General features: G+C 44.3%; 1 protein-coding gene across 1 annotated transcript in view; it reads left to right on the forward strand.

The window, feature by feature from the left end:
- Positions 1–4255: 4255 nt before the first annotated feature.
- The window catches only part of PDE6D (phosphodiesterase 6D), a 34460-nt gene continuing 21402 nt past the window's right edge, over positions 4256–17313 (forward strand). The window contains exon 1 of the mRNA XM_041405683.1: positions 4256–4441. Coding sequence (XP_041261617.1) covers positions 4392–4441 — 50 coding nt within the window. The 5' untranslated portion in view covers positions 4256–4391. The remainder of the gene's footprint in view (positions 4442–17313) is intronic.

The raw sequence follows: 17313 nt of genomic DNA on the forward strand, positions 1-17313 counted from the left end.
CACTTCGTTATGGGAAGTGGGGCCAGTATTAGATTGAATGGTTGCACAGAGCACTGGAACAGACTCCCCAGGGAAGTGATGACAGCCCAAATAGCTCAAGGAGTGCTTGGAAACACTCTCAGGCACACAGTGGGATTCCTGGGGCTGTCCTGTGCAAGGACAGGAGTTAGGCTCCATGACCCTTGTGAGTCCCTTCCCACTCAGGATATTCTATGATTCTACCAGCTGAGCCTCTTGGGCCAGACCTCCAGGGAAATAGCAAGAGATGGAGTGAAGATAGAACTGATTTTGAACTCCATACAAACGGTCCATACAAACGATAAACCAAAGGGCAGAGCTCTGGCTGTGACATGGGGGAGCAGGGAGGGCACTGGAAGGGTTAAACCCTCCCCAGGGCATAGATCAGGAGCAAAAAGAAGCTTGAAAGGGTATCAGAATGAGGGTGGAAACAAGAGGGAACTGGGGGTTGTACAAGAGGGAACTGGGGGTTGTCAACCTCCCCAAGGTTTGCAGGCTCATCCACGCCATGTTGTGAATTAAATGTGCCTCTGTTAAAAATCCTTCAGCTGAGAGCAAAGTGCTTCTGGCTTTCAGTCAGCAAGTCCCTGAAGATCAAATCATGGACCAGCATGGTCAGGAGGGGGGATCTTTCAAGGAATGAACATCAGAAACTATTAGGGAAACTGATGGGGCTTAGCCAGTGTCTCAGAGCCATCTACAGCATGTCCCTAAGGTGCCATCATCCATCAGAGAGGGGGTGTCAGACAAGTGCAGAGATGCAGGTGTTGGAATGCTGTTGTGACACTCTGGGCTTCAAAGCAAATTGGATGTAAAAAACCAGGCCCTGCGCAACAAGGGAACTCAGCCAGGGCTATAACAAGCCAGGCAGTAATTTACTTAAGCCACACTTAGCCCTCATCTGCACAGGGAGGAAGAATTACCTCTTTAATCACATCCTAACCAGGCCCTTCCCCAGGGTTCCTGTCATCCTGCAGACATGCTGGAACAGTTGCCTTGGACAAGCAGCGTGGCCTCCTTTTTCCCAACACTTGCTAAAGCTCGAATTCCAGGCTGAAATAGAAATGGAAATATATGATTGTGAGCTATTTTCCACAGATTCTGCAGCCTTTTGCTAGAGCCTGTGGTAAAAAATCATCTGTTAGCCCCATGTAGGTCAGCCAGGAGTCCCTGTCCTGATTATTCCCAACTGCAGCCAGCCAGCCTGGCTGACTGACCTGGACTTCGGAGGACAGCATCAGCTAAGCTCAGGTTTTGGGATGGATTTTTGTTTTTAAGAGGAAAAATATGTGTATGTCCAGCTGTCTCATTCCCTTTTAAACAGCTATTGCAACCTCTTGCTCCACCCACGCAGCTCTCTGTGTGCCAGGAGATGTTAATCCATTTTATCTTTTAATGTTGGCATTATCTCTTGACTCACCCCACCTCTTCCCCTTGTGATTCCGCAGTCCAGGTCCCTTTTAGGCAGCACATAATTCACCTTATTTCCCTGCACTGCCACAGTAATGTCCCCAAGCAGTGGGGTCCTGGACCCCCAGACTTTGAGGACACCTGACCTCACCAAGGAGAGGGCCAACACTGAAAACACTTCTGTGTTTCTTGTACTTTTCCTTATATTTTGTTACTCACCTGTGTGTGCACATCCATTCATCCTCATTCCCTGCAGCAGCACACACCTCCAGAGCATGGTGGAGGGCAGCTCCCAGGCCCTACTGAAAAGTTTCTAAACTCTCTGTATTTCCCAGGATCCAGGGACTAAGCTGCTTGCTGGACTCTCATCTCAGCCAGGCAAGGAGTGATGTCTGGGTGGTTGTAGATGTGAAGTCTACAACCTCTTCCATCAAGCATGGGGTGGGATGAAGCCCTGGTTTACTAAACTACCTCCCAGTTATGCTGCTCTGCAGAAACACCAGCTCCTTTACCTGCACCTTGAGAACAGCTGCTGGAGAAGCAGAAAACAGGCTGGAGGCATCTTCTCACCTGCAGTGGTAGCTCAGAAGCTGCCACACCTGCCAGAGACGTGAAGGAAAAGTTTTCAGTTCCAAACGGCACCAAAGGATAGAGGGTGCCAAGAGCTGCAGCAATTTTCTTGCAAGGAGATTTTTAAGACAATGTGCTCGAGTGCTGTTTGTGTAAATGCAGCCCGAGGGCTGTGAGAGACCCCAGGGTTTTTGTCACTCTGAGCTGTGCTGTCACGTGTTCCACGGCTGCTTGGCCCTGCACCAGTCACAGGAGCTTCACACTTCAGCTATGAGCTCTTCTGTGCTTTTCAGATCATGAATGAGAGGCCTGTGCCTCCCAGCACAGCAAGGCAACTTTGGGAATTCTGAGACTTGGCCAGGAAACGCAAAGGCTCCAACTCAAAACTCCACAGACATCCCTACCCTGGTGCTAGAGAAGCCCCTCAAAGCTGCAAGAGTTCCTTTCTATGAGATCCATTTGGTCACTGGCTCCTTCATCTCTGAGGAGCTTGAATGGAGACAGGACAGAGTTTCTTACACCTTCTGTAAACCAGTATGTCCTACTTCCACCTGGCAGGCTCATTTCCTACATACAGCCATTTGTTTCTGCCTTTTCCAGGTCTGCTTTTGTCTTGCTTGCCTTTTCTCCTCATCAGTCGTTTCTCCTCAGTGATCTTTAGTCCCTCCTCTTCAGACAGCATGCAATTCCACAGCCTAGCTAAAATCCAGGATGGACTCTTCACAAAATATAGGTATATATATATTTGCCCAGCTCACCCCTGGCACTCTGCCCAGACTCAAAATGACCCCTTCATACACTTAAACTGATGGTGGGAAATTGAGCATGGATCGCATACATCAGGAAAATAAATGCTGCCTATTTTTATTATTAAGATCTCTTGTCAGTGATACTGGCAGTGGCCTTGCCCTTCTGCATTAAATGCAGCCTTTATTAACACTCACATTCTCCACTTTAGTACAGTGGGTGATTTGGAGGCAAGTGGAGCCATGAGTGAGTGTATTGATGGCACTCTGACTGTTCACTGGTCCTCATTTGAGGACTGGGTTACAAGTGCTGGCTTTATTTTTACCATGACTTAATGCTTTTATCAGTTGCACTCAGATGGTTAAGAGAGGGGTTAATTTGCTCATGTTAAAGAGCAGCCTGGCTCGTGGGATGTGCTAACAAACCTGAGACTTTTCCCCCCACAATCAACTCTGCTACACAAACATGAAGATAATTAGAGGGCTAGAGCACCTCTCTGATGAAAGGCTGGAAGAATTTGCATTGTTCAGCCTGGAGAAGGTTCCAGGGTGACATTATTCAGGCCTTTCTGTACCTGAAGGGGTCCTACAAGAAAGATGGAGAGGGACGTTTTACAAGGCAATAGAGTTCTAGTGACAGAACAAGGGGCATGGCTTCAAAATGACAGAAGGCAGATTTAGATTAGATATAATGATGAAATTATTTCCTGTGAGGGTGCTGAGGCACTGACACAGGTTGCCTGGCAAAGCTGTGGATGCCCCATCCCTGGATGTGGTCAAGGCCACCTGGATGGTCTTTAAGTCCCTTTCAACTCAAGCTCATCTGTGATTCAAATTTCTGAAGCACAAAGAAGGCTGCCTTTGTTCCAGGGGGTAGCACACTATTTATCTTAAACCTTCTCCACAGTGCTGCTCCTGTTGGCTCCGGCCTCGGGACTCGCACAGTCACAGAACTGCAAGGCTCGGGAGGGACCTCTGGCGACCATCCAGCCCAACCCCCTGCCAAGGCAGGGTCACCTGGAGCAGGTGACACGGAACTCGTCCAGGTGGGGTCGGAAGGTCTCCAGCAGAAGCTGCTCCAGGTCGGAGCACCCGGGTCCCCAGCACCAGCCGAGTTCAAGGGGGGAGCTCCGCCGAGCAGCCCCAAAGACGAAACCTCGGGACCCCCACTGCCTGGGGAGAAGCGCCAGCCAAGCTCCAGCGCCTCGGGGCCGTTGGGCCGCCGCTGACTAGGCCCGGGGCGGCTTCTCACCCCCTCGGCTGCTCCCCGCTGAGGCCTCCGGGGCCCGGGGACCGCCCGCTCCCCCTGCCCGGTCATCCTGCGGCGCCTCCATCGCGGCCACGTCAGGCCCAAGCGAAGTGTCTCGGCGACCGCTGCGCACCCACCCTTGAATGAGGGAGAGAGCTGTCTGATTGGTCAGTGGTGCTGTCATTCTTGCGGCAGAAGGCGGGGCGAAGAGGGGACGGCAGCGGCTGATTGGTCGGCGGGGCGGCGGGCGGCCGCTGGCGGCCGCTGGGGTTGGTTGCGCCGGGCAGTGGCGGGTGCGCGGGAGGGAGGGGCGGGGGGTCCTGAGGCTCCGCTGTCACCGCCGCGCTCCCGCCAGGCCCGGCCCAGCCCCGTCCGCCCGCCCGCGGCGCGGCAGGACCATGTCGGCCACGGACGAGCGGGCCAAGGAGATCCTCCGCGGCTTCAAGCTGTATCCTCCGTGCGGGGGCCGTGAGGCGGCGCGGGGGGCGCGGGGATTGCCGCCCCGCTGTGGCGAGGCCCCTGGGGCGGGAGGGGGGTTGCCATGGCAACGCGGTTCTCAATGGCGTCCGCACTCCGGCGGTGGCGGGAGGGTCCCTCAGGGCTGGGACCGGCCCTGAGCCGGCTGGGGCGGGGGGACGGGGACAGGGGCCCGTCCCTGCCCTGCGGGGTGCCGCGGGTGAGGGGGTCCCTGCGACCAAAGTCCTCCGCCGCGTGGCCGCGACCGCCGCCCCTCCGGCCCCTGCCCGGCGCTGAGAGGGACTGGGCCGGGGGCGGCGGCCCCGGGCAGCAGCAGCCCCCCACCCGCAGCAGGACAGCCTACAGAGGGCAGGTGAAGTAGCTGTGCGCCAGGAGGATCTGATCCCTTTCCCTCCGGCCTGCGCTTAAGCACCTCTGCTTGGAAAGGAAATACCTGGTGGCCAGGTCCAGGAGCTGCTAAACACCTTGTTCCCTGTCATACCGTGAGGTACTGGCACGTGTGTTGGTCGTGCAGTGTCTTTTATTGCTGACGTATTCTGCGTGTAAATGCCTTTCTGTGCAGATCGTTTAAAAACTTTTCATGTTGTGGCTTTCAAAAAGCATTCTGATTTTATGCCTGTGGTACCTGGATGTGAATTTAAAGCTGATGAAATTAAATAGAGCTGAGCTCGGAAGAGAGGTGAGAGCCTTTGTGCACCTTCCAACCCAGGATTTCAGCAAGGTAGAGAAAGGCTTCACCTAAAGGCCCATGTTCAGACTAAGGGTGTGAGAAATAGAGTAGCTTTATATTACATGTGGAATATTTTACTGAAGTAAATTCTTCTAAGCTTTGAAGGCAAATGCAAGCTTGCTATCTCGACCTTTAGACATCAGAATATTATTGTGAGTTGGTTTATATTTCTTTTTTACAATAAAAAGGACAGAAGTGAAGGAAATATGCTCTTGATCGAAACCTATTATTTCTAAACAGGGTGGTGGAGGTTTTTTGTTCTGTGAGATGTTCATAATCTCTATGCCAGCTGTAGCAGGATCTGATTTTCTAGGTTGGATTTAGACAGATAGCTTTTATCAAACTATAAGCAAATGTTTTTCTTAACTTGTTATAGAATCATTGCAGTCTCCCCCAGCTGTTAGTACTGCATCTGTTTCCTTTGCTTCTGCACTGGCACTATTGACAGTTCTTTGTATTTATGAAGATGTAGTATTTTAGCTGTCAAAATATAAATTAAAAACCTTTTGTGCTGGCAATTAGAAGCATAAGCTCCTGACAAGTCCAGACTAAGCAGTTGGTAGAAGTGAGGAGGGCCTTGAAAGTTAAGCCTAGGGAGCAAACTTCCAAGTGCTTTTTGCATGTGTTTCTACATAGTCTTTATTGGATGGCAGAATTTACATAAAGGCCTTTGTCTGACTCTGAATGAAATAATATTTTTTGTTGTTTCCTGTCTTAAAGAGAAAATGCTTCTTGCTCTTTGAAAGGAAGGATGTCAGACAACAAACTGTAATCTCAAGCAGCCATAGCATGCACAAGAAGCTTTATTAGAAGCACTCTGCAGTCTGTGTTGAAGTGTGTCAAATCTAGTCTTTCTTTGTTTGTCCTTGCAAAAAAAAATTTACTTCTGGCAGGGCAGTTTAAGTCAAAATCTGGACCACACTTCTCCAAAAACGCAGTAGAGTATGTTGAGAGTTGCCACAGGGACCATGTAGTGCAAAGTCTGACAAACAGGAAAGTCTGGAGAAACATTTCATAACTGAAACTTTTTAGCAAGTCGAGAAACATCTATGTTGCCTTTAGTAAAGCAGAAGAGAGGCTGAGCAGACATTCCTCATTTGTGAGGGAGCCTTGAGACACCACACCATCCCCACAGGAAACTGCTCGTGGCCAGCTGTGACCACGCTCCCTGCAAGGGAGCTCAGCTCAGCCTTGCCTTCCCCTGCACAAGGGCAGGCATCTGTTCCAGAGACAATTGCAGTTTAGAGATGCTTTCTCTTCCAGCCACCCTACTGCTGCATGTACTCATTTAATTAATAGAAAGGAAGAGAGAAACATGTTCTGAAAAACTGTTCAGTTTATACTTTGAGTACCTGAAAACTTTCCCCTCTGCTCCCACAAGGGAGGGAGTTCAGCTCCACCAGCTTAAGCACATCCTGCAACCTTGGTACTTCAAACTGAACTTGCTTCTAGCACAAGAGAGGAGCATGGCATTGCACACCCAGCAGCTGTGTGCCAGGGATTCCTTGGGAGGCAAGAACAGTTGCTAGGGCCAGAAGCATCACTGAGGAAGCTGGCTTCCAAAATAATCCCTAATTTTAACATGACAGCAGACACTCTAGCTGGAAGTCCAGTTTGCATTGAGTAATCAGAGTTTCCTCAAACAATTCTCGTTCCTGAGAAGGGGTTAATTACAAGCTTTCTGACTCATTGGGGCATGCTGGATGATTGGGGCATGTGGAAATTAAATTATAGCCTAAATCCACCCTGTAATTTCAATGCAAAGATAGGTTTTCCTTCCTCTATGACACTAGTGCAGAAACATGTTGTGACTAATGTCCCAAAATCCAAGCCAGGAACATTTATTCCCTCTTCTCATGGATTTTGCTGTTTTAAAAATATTAAAACCAAGGGAAATATATTTGATGCTTGCAGGAAAATGAGGATATTGCACATTATTACCCTTATCCTAAGAATTTTTGTGGCACCAGTTAATATTGAACACTAACAGTCCAATAAATATGGTGCAGAAAAATTTTGAAAGCAGACAACAAACAGAGCTCATCACTTGTTCAGGGACAATAATTGCTAACAAAGCTTGTAAGTGTGTTTATCAACAAACTGTTCTGAAGGCACTTGTCTGAACAGCAGTTGTTACACCCAACATAGTACCTACAGGTAGTTCAGTGCTATGAAAATACACTTGTTTGGCTACAAGCAACATCAGTCCAGTGTGTAACTGAAGATCCATTTATGTGAAGTATTAGCCAAGTCTTACTTCTGAAAGTATTTATGCACATCTGGTCCTGTGATCTCAAATGCATGAAATTCGATTATGCCTTTTTTTTTTTTCCTCTCTGGAAGATGTTACTCTGTCAAGCTACAGAAGAGCATTTTACTTGACCCTCACCCTTTCAACACATTCTTCAGATCTTGTTCTCTCATTTTATCTTCAGTGTGTACTATTAAATGCATGTATTTAGCATCCTTTATCAAAAGAAAGTAACACCAGTGATGTACTTCCTCAACAGTCAGAGTTCTGGGTTGTTGTATTTTGATGGCTCCCCTTAATTTGTGGGTAGCCTCTTTACCTTTGTTCCAAGATCAACTAGCACAGAATTATTTTTTTCAAATGTGCTGGAATAAGGACCCTGTAGATAGTTACCCTGTTTAGTGTGGTTTGCCAGCATTTGGAAAGCATCCATGCTGTAGATTAGAAAGATCCACTCATGGTTTGCAACAGGAGATTCACATCCAACTCTTGGGGGACCACAGTCCAAGTTCTTTCTGGAGCAAGGAGAAAAAAACCCCAATGAGTTGGTGTATTCTCATAGGATGGTTAAAGTGCCATGTCTTGCCTCTCAAAACAGACTAAGGATGTCTGCTTTCTATTTTAAATCTTACAGTCAAACAAGATATCACCTTTTGTTTGCTTCTGTACAGGGAAGTCTTATCAAAATCTCTGTAGTATTAATTGTCCTGTAGCTGTTAACCAATTTAGGATAAGTTTTTCCATGAACTTCATTTTAAGGCTGTTCTTCAGAAGTCTCCTGATACAAGGTAATACAGTGAACATAAGCAAGAAGAGACAACATTAACTGACAGTATTAACCCTAGACAATTACAGAGCTATAACTCGTGTTTGTGGTCAGTGTAAACATACACCTGTAGCTCAAGCACTCCAACACTTGCAGGCAAAACTTCTCATGACAAAGGCTGGCCTACTTTCCTACAGTCCTCCAAGTTCCCTGAGAAACATTTCCCAGTTGCCAGAGCTTTTTCCAGCTTTATTCTCACCATTGTTTTTCTGCCTAGGATGTCTTTCTCTTTGAAAGATGGGTAGAGCTGTAGTGAAAATACAGTTATACCAGAATCACTAGGAGCATCTATGAACTTTATATTACTCTGCTGACAGGGAAACCTCCAACTTCATCCTGGTCTGCTGTACACACAGGAACTGAAGTTAATGACAATCTTGTCCATCAATTCCTAAAATAGTCACTGGAATTTTGAACTTTGATGCAGCATTCCAAAGCTGAGCAATCTAATTGGAAGTAACATTGAAATAAGTTTCCAGTTTCATTGTTAGGCAGCAGGTGTTTGGCAGGTTATTCATTTGAAATGCTTACCTGGTGCAGCGTTTACAGAACTAACAAGGGAGCAGCTTTAATTAGCTTAAAGATTCCCCTTTGTTTTGAGGTTTCCTCTGTGCACTTCCTCAAATCTCCTCTGTTACACTCCTTGCAATGGAATAGAAAGACAAACCATCAGTTTTGTGGGTTAAAAGGAGACACTGGCCAGCCAAAAGATGGAACAGGACTTCCCAGAAGCTGGGACATGTACTCTGTAGAGACCCAAAGCAGAATTTGCACGTAGCTTGCTCTAACACAATTTTAAAACACCCTGGAAAACATGAATTTTTTTCTCCCTCATCCATATTTCTGTTTTTTGAACCCTCTTACTTTCTACAGAACTTAAAATACTTTACAAGCAAGAGTTGTCCACGTTCCCAGTTAGTCTGACTGGAACAAATTCCCACCCTGGCAGTACTGAGAGATCTTTATTTCAGAAACCAGAGTTTCACACAGAAGCTTTAGGCAGGTTGTAGTTGGTAGTTGAATGATAGTCAAGGCACCTTTACCATATCAGAATTATTTCCAGCAGTGACAGAAGTTCTGCACTATGCAATGATCTCTAGTTCTGGCAAGCTAAACACAGAGTCATGTTTCTTATGACTGAGTCATGAGGCACATCTGCAAATAAAGCAAGAGCAATTTTACCAGGTTTGGTTTTACCTGCCTGATTCCTAAGTGAACACCAAAAACTTCATGTCCTCTCCTTGTTAACTTTCATTGAAAAAAGTGTAAATATTTAACTGTGCTTAATGTGTGATTTGCATTAACTTGCTGTCTGAGCTACAGTCAGCTGTCTGTTTGTCAGATTTAATGCAGTCCCTGTGTAATGTTGGAAGTGGGGGTTTGTGCCCATGGCAGTGGAAGGGACATCCAAGGATACAAATGAGTTGCCAGGTGCCACAGAGAATACATCTGGCATCAACTTAAAAGTGGGTTTGGGTTTTACTTTTTAATCTGCAAAATTGCTTTAGCACTTTGTAGTTACAAATTTATATCTAAGATTTATCCTTTGATCTATCCAAAGCCTACTCGTCCAGCATTTTACTGGAATATGGTTTCAGTATTTTTAATTGCTTGCTTAGTGCCAACCTAATGAAGTACTTAAAATAATGCAGTTGTCATTAGCAAAATTATTTCCCCTTGTTTCCTTTGTATCATATTAAGATATCAGTTACTCTTTGCATCCTTGGAAGCCATTGGTGCCTTATGCTTCAGCTGTTGTTACAGTATTTGAATTTCCACAGAGCAGAAGATAGTAATTTAATCCATCAAGTGAGAACTGGTAGAGCTTCTTCTCCCCCCCCACCCCCTGCATTTTCACAGCCAACATATAGGATAAAAGCCAAGCTTATACAGCTATAGAGAAGTAGGGGAGGGATCCAAAAATCCTCAGCCAGATACTGTTCAGAGGAGGGTTTTTTAATATAGATATCTGATGGGGTTCTTGTGTCTCTGGCAAAAAGAGCTGAAGCAGCCTTAGTGTGGAAGCTGATTTGACTTGTTCTTACATGTTTATCTCTGAATTTAGGCTGATCCCAGAAATAAAGTTGAGTCAAAATTTTACTTGAAATTTTTAAGATAGCAGGCTACTATATATCTTACATTTATGTAAGGAAAGCATCTTCTATTTCTCTAAGCTGGGAAGATAAGGCAACTTCAAATTTGAGCCCAGAGTCTGTGTTAAAGATAAACAAGTGCTTTGCTTACATGGAGCAGTCAGTGTTTGTACAGCAGTAGGAGGAACATTCCCAGGTACAGGGAGCAAGCAGAAAACATCATGATCTATTAAGGTCCACATGGCAACATTGAATTTTGTCCTTTTTTCTTGCGTATTACTATCACAGAGTTTATAAAATTTAGTTATTTAAGCACATGAAAGGTGATTTTTGCACATCTGTTGCTCTCACATCTCAAGGAGCACATCATGTTTATTCTAGATGTGCAATAAACTGCAGTAGCAAGCACAGAATATTAAAAGCTTTTCTCAAGTGCTGCCTTTTTGTCCTGAGACTACCTCAGGAGCACTCACAGAAGCAGGTTTGTCATCTGTGTAGTGTCACTCGCTGAGCAGTTTGAGGGAGTGTCCCCATGCACTCACTGGGCATTACTGTGAGGTCTCCAAAGCCATTTGGCCCCATGCCCAAGCAGTCACTGTAGGGCTGTTGGGAGGCTCTGTCCAGAAGACACCTGGCAGCATCCAAGGTGCTCTTAGGAACCAGATCTCAACTGCACATCACTAAATTCTAGTTGACAGCCAGGATTTTCAGTTGTGGTTATGAACTCGAGATTCCATTGTCATATTTCTCCTGAACAGAGTTCTCATTGTGACAGAAATGTTATGTATAGAAGAGACTTAAGGGAAACAGTATCAGATTAGTTCAGTCATGAGTGAGCCTTTGAGTTGATTATGTTCATGACTAGAATTTCAGGCAACATTCTTCTGGAAGAATGGCAGGCTTAGGTAAAAGAGGAAGGAAAATATATATATTTTTTTTTCAGTCAGCATTTGGGATAGCAATACACAAAAGAATATTATTAAATTTATCCTGTATTGAAAGGATTGTAACTAACTAGAAGCAGTAGTCTTCCATTAGAGACTGAGAGTGTAGAGCATTATACTTAGTAATTCTACAGAGGACTATTTACATGGGTTGGTCTGTATGCTACACTGTACATAACCTTCAGCTACTCTGTAGCAAGGCAGAAGCTTATTTGGTCCTTGGGACAGCTAATTATATCCATCTTATTTATCAAGAAAGCAGGGAAGATCATACACTTTACTCACCAGTGAAAGCAGATTGCCTGCATGCCTCTTTCCTCCTCTTCACATGACATAATTTAAGCCTTTTGAGAAGGAAGGCTACACATTCTTGGAATCAAGAATTCATCTGATGTTTTAAGCGTCAGAAACTACAGATCAGGGACAGCCTGCTGAGGAAGCAGAGAGTTAATGTCAAGTCACTTTGGTTTGGAAGGTCAAAGGAAATCATATGTTAGGAGGCACTGGAAAAGCTGGCTATTTACACAAGTTTAAATAAAAAAATTATGTATGGGAAAATTCTTACAGAAGCCCTCACTAAGGGGGACCCAGTTTTGATTCGTGTTGGCATGAACTGTTGCTAACTCTGCTTAAGGGAGTTCTGCAACACCCTCAACTGCTCTTGAAAGAAGTTTTGCAGAGAGAGAAGGTAGAGGAACAACCATTGTCCTTATTAATGTACTGCCCTGTGGTGAACTAGACCAACCCATCTGGAAATTGGACACCAGGAAATACCTACCAGCCTTTAATACAGGTGGATCTTCTGAAGGTGCTTTAGACATTTCACTAACAGTTTAACTCTTTAGAGTAGATTTTAGTGCATTAGAATGCTGGCCTGTCAGAGTCCAACTTAAGATTTCACTGTTTCTCTAGTTACTTCCTTTCCCAGAAGCTGAAATTAAAAGGGAAAAAGTTGTTCTGTTTGTTACTTTGCTTGAACCTTAGAAAAAGTGAAATTTAAAAACAGCTCAGTCCAGGAAGTGGCATCCTCCTTCTGGGCAAAGAGGCATCCAAAAATACCTGCTCTCGCATTCTTCCGCTCCGTGCTTCTGTCACAGCAGCTGTGCAGAGCATGGCTTGCCATCCCCAGCTGCTTGTTGCCTCATGTTCAGAGTCACTAGCCAAGCTGCTCAGATGAGCCCTGCAGCCTCCTGCATGCTGGCTTAAACAACTTCAGCAGCAGGCTGAGGAGCAGGACCTGTGCTGGTTGGCAGTTCTGAGGGAGAAAATAAGAAGCAGCTGGAGAAGGCTGTGAGCAGAGTCCTCTCCAGGCACTGCTGCTGTTGGATGTTATCTCCACAGCCTCAGATCAGATCATGCAGCCTCCTGCTGTGTTCTCCAGCACTCAGCACCACCTTACCTGAGGAGGCTTCTCACACACCATGTTTAGTTATCCAGCACCAATTCTAAAAACCTAGCTTACCATTATTAGTTGAGCATTTTAGCTTCAAATTGGTAAGTCTGCAGTCACATAATTTCTTTTAAGAGAAATGCATTTCAGATGACCTCAGTAAAGTAGTAATTTTCTCTTTGCCCTTCAGCTGTGCAAGAAATCCTTAGCATTAATGTGCTGTGTGAAGAGTTGGTCACCAGGCAAGGTCACAAACAGGGTCTGGAGCCATGCAGCAAGTGCCATTAGAGGCTCTATTCTGTGCAGCTTTCAATGAACCAGACAGAGGAAATCACTGGCTAAAAACCCCATGCAGTCTTGGAGAGCAAATGCATGTTGTTTTTAAATACTCTTCCCAGGAAGAGACAGAGAAGCCAGTGAATTTCTCAATCCCATTTGGGCTGTCCATTTATGGAACCCTCATTAATCCACAAGGCATCATTACAGTTGTATTGATGCCATTAAAACACAGTATTTAAACAGCTCCAGAAAGGAGTTCTTCTTTGTGTTTCCTGTAATTCCTTTAAAGGGAACTTCATTATTCTTCTACCACACTGACCTGAAGGGTTAGCTTCACAAGAAGGAAGAAACACTGATTTCCTGGTTTTCCACACATCTTCCATTCTACCACAAGAATAAGTTCCTTTCCTCTCACCACTGGCAATCCCTCCATGACCATCTTCTCCCCATCTACACAAAATAGAGGGGAGGCATTAACCAGGCACAAACCTCTACTGCTGATCCCCCAGCCATGCTGCCCTCTTTCTCATATAACTACAGCCCTGCCAGTGGCCAGCTGAAAATGTTTCACAGCATGATGGTCTCTTGGATTTGTTTGCACTGATAAAACAGTACCTTGTTTTCCTGCTTAGTAACATTGTCTACATCACTCCTAGCGTTGCCAGTTCTGAAATAGTAAATGCAGTGAATGAGGCAGTAGAATGTTTGGAAATGTGCAAATTCAAATAAAAAAGGACTATATTTTAATGTAGGCACACCTGTAAAGGGTGTAGATCATGGCAGTTTTCCAGCTTTTTTTGTCTAATTTCCCTGCATTAGCATTCACCTTAACATGAATGCTTATGAAATCCACACTTTGAAACACCAAAATAATATTTTATAAACATATATATCCTCTGTAAGTCTAGCTTTCCAGTAAGTAAATTTTTATTTTCTTATTGTTAATACCTATATTGAAAAAATCAGCTTGTGAATTACAGCTGATTGTATTTATACATTCTGTCCTTTTTCACAGCAGAAATAAGACATTCCATTGCTGGAGCTGAAAAATATATTAATATATTTTTTTTGAAATTGCAAAAATCTCATTTAATGTATTCTGAAATTTTAACATACACCAACAAGCTTGTTAAAATAATAAAATTTAAACCTTAGTATAAACATAACTGTAGATTTTATTGACAGTGAAAGCTGTAAGAGCTGCTTGGAAGCAGAGTAGAGTAATAGAGGTCATTGCCTTTTTTGTCATTTCAGTGGAAGTTTCATTACTCTGTCTCAACAATAATGTTGTTTTGGTTTTTTTTCTGAATTCCAATGCATGCTAAAGCAGAGAAATGCTGGTTTGGGCACAGACCCTCCATCTTCCAGATCATGGTGATCTGGTGACATGCTCAGAGGTTTACATCAGTGTAGGTCATGTAACTGGAGCTGTGGAGCTTGATCAAAGTACAGCATTCAGAAAAAAATAATTTTGGAGGGAGGTATTTTACCTCCTCTCAACTGATTTGGAACTGAATTGTTTCCTTGTACTTTCCTTGTTTTGATGTAGTGCTTTTCCAAACAACTCTCTCTTTTCAGACTGCCATGCTGTTGAACACTGTCAAATGTTGGGATGGTTAAATTGTCAAATCACTAGTCCACACTGCCAATTGAAACACTCCTCATATTCTGGAGATTCATAAAAAAGCACAGTGGTTCTGATATGGAGTCCTTGTTTTTTGAGAGTTCTGCTTCAATCTGCATAAATCCCTGTTTATTCCTCCTCTTTGCATCCACTTTGAGCAGCCTCTGGTCCATTTACAAGATTAGTTTCCTCCTGCAGTTGCCAGTCATTCCCTCCTGACTGTATTTTCATTTTGCTTTCATTCTCCACTTGGTCTGTACGCTCTTAAGTTTTCCTCCCTTCCTCAGAAGAGACAAGATAATGAACTTGTTTTCCTTGAGTAATCGTAGTCCTGTCAGTTTTAAGTGGAAATCCAAAATTTGTTTGATCTGTATTTGCAGCATGTGATCCTGCCAGCGTAGTACTCCAGAGATAAAACCACTTTAGGGTCTCAGATCCATGACTTTTCTTTCTCTTACACATTAAATAATTATATCTGATTCTCACTTTGGTCTTCTCCTCTGAGTCTAGAGGGCCACTGACATCCACCTAAGTATTCACATCCTTACTGACTCCCTCAGCTTGGCTTGAGGGTGCTCATAATCATTTGCTGCCTGGAAAAACAGGGTAACTGACAGTGAGGGTGCTCTTCTTGTTTAGTCAGCTCTTCTGGCTGTGAGGGTTTTACAGTTTGCAAGGCTAAAGCATTCCCACTTCTCATGCAGACATAGTCCAAGTTAAAAAAACAACAAGCAAAACTGAACTATTTGTAGCTCCAGTGACATTCAGGCCAATACTATCCACAGGGACTGTATATCCAAGGAACCATTTAAGCTAATGCCATGAAAAGTGTAGCTTGTTCCTTTGCTGTGCTGTGTCAGCAAATAGGAGATTGGCATTTGTCATTGTGGACTTTATGAAAGTGCTTGTTGTAGCTGTTTCTGTGGCTGATTTGAATTTTTATTTTGTTTATTAGGTATCGAGTGTGAGTGCCAGGGCTAAATGCTGGTTTATATAAAATCTCAATGAGATTAAATCCCCTTGCCATTCTGTAATTAATTTCAAGGATATTGTGTTGTTTTCCCAGAGAACTTGTGGTGATCTCTAGATGCATTCCTGGTTACAGAAAAATTCTGGATTGAAACAGTGAGTGTTGTGCTGTGTGTGAGATACTGTGGGCAGTTAAAGGTTGCAGAGGTTCAAAATAGCATAAAGTGCTTTGAGTAAACCACCTTTAGGAGAACTGAGTGACTTCTGCTCTACCAACTCCAGCATCACATTCCTGCCAGCACAGGTCCACTGGGCACAGCTGGGAGGCAACAAAACAGCAGTTCTGTGTTCAGCCAGTATTACTTCTGCTGCAATATTTAGTTTTCACTCCTGTCATAAACAGAAACCCTTACAGACTAATTACCAGATGTACTGCAGCAGTAGCACTTGTCCCCTGAAGGCTGCAATTGGCATTTGCTTTCAAAGCTGTGTAAAGAGGATCTTTTTGGGTTATCATTCATTTTTGTCTTTTTCCAGCATTATTTGTGAGAAAGGGCAAATGAGCCCACCTGGAAAAGGAAGTTCAGTTGTCTGGCCTATTTTTCTGAATAGCACACTGAGCTGTAATCTCACCTTGAGGGAATACACACCATCTTTATGCCAACAGGCCTGGGCAATATGGAATTTGTTGGTGCCAGGATTTCTAGAACAGATGTAGCTCTGCAGTGTCAATGTACTGCACTGGATAAAGCACTGTCTGTACTTTTCTTCCCAGTGCCAAAGAAGAGGTGGCTATGTTGGAAAAAGCTCTAGTCTAGGTAAAACCGCATTGTTCACATGCTTAAAATTTACCCCAAGCATTTCTGCTTGATTTCCCCACTGTGCATACCTTTATCCCTGACTGTGTCCAGTTCCAAGTCACTTCAAAGCTTTGGAATTGGACTCTTTTGGTGGAGAATAAAAACATTCAGACAAAGGTTAAATAAGGGATAGTTAGCTCAACTCTAAATTCACTTTGTGCATTAATCTGGATTGACTTGACTGGAGTGACAAATTCCCAGTTAATTCAATTGCCAGAGAAAGGTACTGTTTAAAAATTAACATTGTGTTCAAAAGGTGTTCAGTAAGGGGAGTTCAGACAGAATCAGTGTGTGAATGCAAGAGAAATCCAGTGCTTGACCTTTTGTTCCTGCTTTCTCTTGAGACTGCCAGCAAGAATCTCTTTAAGTGCTGCCTTTACAGTTGATTTTGGTGGTGTGAACACCTGCCTTTTAACAATTAGAATAAAACTCACATGCTCATTTCCTGGAAGGCAGGAGCTATCAGACCTAATGACTGCAGACTTTATTGATCTGATGGGGAGGATTTGGAGTGCTGACACACAGCCTGAAGTTTCCATGGCCCAATAAAAATCCCTGGGTCCCTGAAGTCCTTTGCACAAATGAATTCTTCCTCTTTTACAGACCTCTCTGAAACTGAGACCTGTCTGTCTGAAGACTGAGCTACAGATTTTCCCTAAATGTTTTTACAAAGTCTTTTTCAATAGTGATTTTTTTGCTTTGTTCTGTATAGGTGGGAACCCCACTTGACAGCAACACTGAAATCTCCCCCGGCCTAGTTTCTGTTCTCAGCAGCACAGTTTAAAGTATGCTCTCAAACACAGTTTTATTTCTGCTCTTTCCTGATTCCCTGGAAGACCAAACAAAAGCAACTTCATATCAGAAATATGTAAAAAGT

The sequence above is a fragment of the Onychostruthus taczanowskii genome, unplaced genomic scaffold (genome assembly GCF_017590055.1).
Source record: "Onychostruthus taczanowskii isolate IOZ18803 unplaced genomic scaffold, ASM1759005v1 scaffold24, whole genome shotgun sequence".
Taxonomy (NCBI): Eukaryota; Metazoa; Chordata; class Aves; order Passeriformes; family Passeridae; genus Onychostruthus; species Onychostruthus taczanowskii.